At 46.6% G+C, this 4910-nt stretch overlaps 1 protein-coding gene across 6 annotated transcripts in view; it reads right to left on the bottom strand.

Annotated features, from left to right (window-relative positions):
• PPP4R4 (protein phosphatase 4 regulatory subunit 4) overlaps window positions 1-4770 on the bottom strand; it is a 110221-nt gene extending 105451 nt beyond the window's left edge. For 2 of the 6 annotated variants that reach the window (XM_040478137.1, XM_040478139.1), the window contains exons 1-2: window positions 4541-4770; window positions 3056-3129 (exon numbers count right to left, since the gene is read on the bottom strand). In XM_040478137.1, coding sequence (XP_040334071.1) covers window positions 3056-3129; window positions 4541-4660 — 194 coding nt within the window. In that variant the 5' untranslated portion in view covers window positions 4661-4770. The remainder of the gene's footprint in view (window positions 1-3055; window positions 3130-4540) is intronic. The other 4 variants (XM_040478135.1, XM_040478136.1, XM_040478140.1 and 1 more) reach the window with 4 other exon arrangements.
• Between the last annotated feature and the right edge of the window lie 140 nt (window positions 4771-4910).

Here is a 4910-nt window from a genome sequence, read left to right as displayed (position 1 = left end):
CCCGCGGGGAGTGACTGCAAACAGGTATAGTTGTTTCTTTGGGGGATGATAAAAATGTTCTACAGCTGATTGAGGTGATGGGTGATGGCTGCACAGCTCCGTGAAAACACTAAAATCCACTGAACTGCACACTTGACATGGGTGAACTGTAGGGCAAATGAACTGCGTCTCAATCAAGCCATTAAAAACAAAAAGTCGAGGGCCTGGTGGAACATCACATTGCACAGCTAAGAGGGAGCCACTTCTGCCAAGTTTAAGGGTCTAGAACTGATCTGGAGGCAGTTAGAGGTATTTAAGTAAAGATTTACCAAATGAAAGCACAGTGTACTAACTTAGGGCTCTTCTCTAGCAAAATTATTCACATACTTCAAGTACGTTTCTAAAATATATGCCAAAATCACGAAGAAGACAGAGAACAGGAAAAAGATGATGTGATAGGATTTTGACTAAGCCACAAGCTGTGACAATTAGGAAAGCTGTTTTGCTTCAGCACTAAATGCCACAGATGGATGGATCAGCATCGTATTTATGCAAAACCACAAATTCATCTGTGTCATGTCTTCAAATACCGTAATGTTCTAAACTTAATTACGAAAACTGCATTAACAATTGATCTAACATATTTTAGGGTAAGATAATGAACAGTGTGATTTGTTTTTCACTGGATGACAGTCCTCTGTATATAATGTTTCAGATATTAGATTCAATCCCAATGCTACCAGAACCTCCACGGATATACAGCTTGTGTGATGCAAACAAACTTGTCTGAATTCTAATAACATAATATTCCAAAACAGTTTTAATATACAAAATAAGAGAGCTGAAGAAACAAATCTGATATTCAAAGACAGAGAGGGAGGAAAAAAAATCTGGATATTAAAGATCCAATACAAAGGGTAAAGTACTCGAAAATAAAGCTGAAAATCAAAGAAAAAACAAAAAAAAACAGGTCTCGGTAGAAGGTTCTACACCACTGGAAAATACGATGAAAAAATAAAAGGCTCAATATAAGCAGATGAGGCTGTAACAGAACTTATCTATAACACAATCCCACACCCTCCCCTGAATCCTAGGGAAGAAAGAAACCTTTCAGGCAGTGTGCTGTTATTCCTTCAGAAGCTGTCCTAAAGGTGAAATCCCACTTTCCCCCAGGGGGTGGTAAGGCCACAGGAATCCAAGAAGAAGTCGGAGGGAGAACCTATACACAACCAAACCTGTGTTTGCCTTCCGAGTCACCTTGCAAACCTCCTTCAAGGTAGATGAGCCACAAGAAACTAAAGGCGACATCAGATCTCTTTTAAAACTTTGTCTAAGAATGAGAGGACCCATCTGTCTCTAAAGGGCTTTGTAAATTCCAGAACTGGATGAAACTTACGTTCTGTGCCTAAGAAATACAGACAACTTAAGACACCGCAGATCACTAACAAACAATAAAAGCAACATAGAAAACAAGTACAAGTACGTGCTCCTAAAAAAGAAGCCTTGTCATTGATATCTAGAGTAAGGTATCTGCTGTCACAAGTAAGTAGAGCAAGGCTGTCCGTTTCTTAATGTAAGAAGTTATGCGAAAGAGAATTCCGTAGGAGAGAAGTAGGAAATTATTACAAATCATTAACTGCTATATGTTAACAGATACTTACGCAAAGTCTCCTCGATTGTCTACCTACTCTAAACAAAAAAACCGTGGGAAAAGGCAGAAGTTTACAACTGTTGTTCACCATATTGGACATGTTAATTACTAAGGAATAAAGTACTTCAACTATAACACAATCAAGTATCAAAAAAAGGTTAAACATGGAATTATTCTGTGTAAACACCAAAAACACATAGTTAACTCATACATAAATGAAAGTTTTCTTTTAAATAAATAGGAAGAAATAATGACAGCCTGCTACCAAAGATCACCAAAAGAGGGGAAATAACACCAACATAAGGTCTAAGATCCAGAAAGATTTTCAAGTGATAGAATTATTAGAGAGAACGTCTAAATTGTAAGCACGCTACAATTCTGACTGAGTGCAGAAACCCAAGAGGCCATGAAAAGGCTAAAGAATAATTAAGAGAATGAAAGTCATAGGGAGGGATTTTTTTTTTTTAAACAGGATCCTCCACTGAGTAACATGGGACCAGACACGTGACCTATAAATTAGAAAGGAGAACAGGAAACTTGCCAGCACCTGAAACTGGCAAAGCTGACCTAAGCTAAGGAAACAAGGATGATAAATATCTGGGCAGGTAAATAACACCAGGTTTCAAAATCTGATTCTAAAAAACAGAAGTGAAAACTCACTTGCCAAAGGGGAAAACATGTCACTGCAAGTTAAAGAAAAGTTTTAAAACAAATGGACACAAACTACCTTAGGAAAATTTCTGCTTCTGAAGTATTTTCACAGCTAAATTCATTAATGTTCACTGCATTAGCTTTTAGGAAGCTAAATCCAAAGTGTTTGAAACAGTTGAAATTTGGTAAATATTTCTAATAACCATTTGCATTGAGCAGTTCTGCAGAGTTTGTGAGATTAAACTTAAAATGAGAGTAGGCTCAATTACATTTTAAAATCTTTCAGACAAAATGACGAAGCTTACATAGCAAAAGTAATATAAAACAGGATATCGTGAGCAACCAATTGAACTACCCTAGGGGGGGAGGGGGGGACGGGGGGGTTCTGTACAGCAAATAGCACATCACAGTCCTACTCTATGAGTAACTTAAAATTAATCACTGGACATTCTTTAAGTCTCATCTAAACTTACTGGATCTGTGGGAGAACAACCAAAGCCAGAAAATAAGGATGAGATCAAATTCAAACCCTTGGCTGTTCTATTCCTCTTGCTCCAAGGAATATTCTGTAAGTTCGTTGTCTTATTTGATCTCAGTTCTCAAATGCGTTAAGTCCATACCAAAACCGTATAACATAATCAAGTGCTACACATGCCAAAGTACCCTGTTCAAGTGAATCTGAACAGAACCTGTAACCTGACATTTCACAAAGGCATTCATCCACGCAGCCACAGGGAAACCGCAACAATTTCACAGAAAGACTTCGGGAAATACCTGAGCAGATAAACAGCCCTTTCAATATCACTGAGGTCTTCATCGACTGTCAACCTTTCTATTTCTTCGGGTGTCTGTCAAGCGTAAAATACAAATAAAATACAAATTATGCGCACAAACATGGATCAGTCTCGCCCCCCCCCAGTGACCCTCCGGGAACCCCACATGAGTAGAGACGAACGAAAAAGTTTCACAATGAATCATTATCACTGAAAACTAATCAAGGACTCTACATGCCGACCTCAACCACAGAGGTCTCTAATTTTCTTGAATTGTTGGGTTTGGTTGGTGGAGTTTGAGGTTGTTTTTGTTTTTTCTGTCGTTGTTTTTTCTTTTTTTAAACTCTTCTAGCTTCTAGACTGAAGCTTGAGAATTACATTGTGGCTTTAGAACATTCCTGTTAATAATTGAGTTTAATCGAGTTTAGAACTCGATTTTATATGCATATCTATACACACTTTTAATCTCTAATACCCCAAGGCAGTTTCTCCAGCATTTTCCACCCCAGAAAATGCTCAAAGGGGGAATAGATGCAAACTGCAGCCGAGTGAGTATGAAAAAAGACGAAATGTGGAGTGGGGGAAGGGAATAAACTCCGGGGCTGGAAGGAAATCAAAGATTCGCGATATTGCGGCAGGTGGGAGTGAGAGGAGCTAAAGGGAGCTATTGAGAGGACGGCTGGGGGAGGGGGTGGTCCGTAAAGTAGGTCGGCCAGCAGCGAGGGTTGGAGGCTGGGACCAAGATGACTCTGCGGGGTGGGGGAGAAAACTGAAGGCTGACTCCCTAAAGGCAGGTGGGGATCAGGGTCCCAGCTGGAGTCCTGGAGGGGCTGGGAAGAAAGGACGCGCAGTGACTCAGGATGGGGGCCAAGGGTCGAGAGGGCTCTGAAGATCGGTAGCAGGACGACTCCAGCATGGGTGCTGGGTGGGAGGTGAAGGGAGGCCTGGCTGACTTGGGGGCACAGGCGACCGAGCTTGCTCGGATGGAGGAAGGGGCGAGCGGGATCCGGGGTGTCTCAGGGAGGGGGGGCCGGAGCCGGGCTGGCCGCCGGGGTGCCCCGGGGCCGGGGGGGGGGGGCCCCTCAGGAGGGGACCAGGAGGCGGCTGGAGGGGCAGCTCCCGCAGGGCGGAAGGATGAGGGGCCAAGGCTGTCCTAGAGGGGCGGCTCGGGGGACACCGCTGGGCCGGCCGTTCCTGGGGCGGCTTGGGAAAGGGGTCCGGGGCGGGGGGCTGGGGAGCCCAGTGCGTGCGAGGGGCCAGTCCCTCGGGGATTGAGGTCCGAGCTGGGAGAACCGGGGCTGCGTCGAAGCACGGGCGCCGGCAGGGGCCGGTTTAGGGTGACACGGCGACTGGAGGAGGACTGAGGGGCCAGCCCGACTCCGAAAGGGTCCCGGGTCGCTCGGGAAGGAAAAGGGGACGGGACGGGGTCGGGGCGCGGGCCGGCCGCCAGGCGCCCTGCGGGCACTTCCTCCTCCCCGGTGCGCACCTTGAGGCTCCGGCGGACCGGCCTCTCGATGATGGTGAGCTCCTGCAGGTCCTCCATGTAGCCGAACAGGCTGTTCTGACTGAAATCCATCGCGTCGGCGGCGGGCGGCGGCGGATGCATGGACCGCCGGGCCCCCTCGCCGCCCGGGCCAGAGCGGCCCCGGGATGCCGGACGCTCGCAGCCCCGCGACCGCCCACCAGCAGGACTTTCTCCCGCTCTCGGCCGCGGGAGCCCGGCGGGAGGCTGGCTAGCGGCGGGAGACGGAGCGCGGCCGCCGGGGGCGGGGCGGGCAAAGCGAGGGGGGTCGCGGGGCTGCGAGCGTTACCTCCCACAACCAAAACACGCCCAGACTTCTCTCCGAACTGGGCTG

The sequence above is a fragment of the Herpailurus yagouaroundi genome, unplaced genomic scaffold (assembly GCF_014898765.1).
Source record: "Herpailurus yagouaroundi ecotype Mexico unplaced genomic scaffold, PumYag 141, whole genome shotgun sequence".
Taxonomy (NCBI): Eukaryota; Metazoa; Chordata; class Mammalia; order Carnivora; family Felidae; genus Herpailurus; species Herpailurus yagouaroundi.
This window is presented reverse-complemented; position numbering and strand designations above follow the sequence as displayed.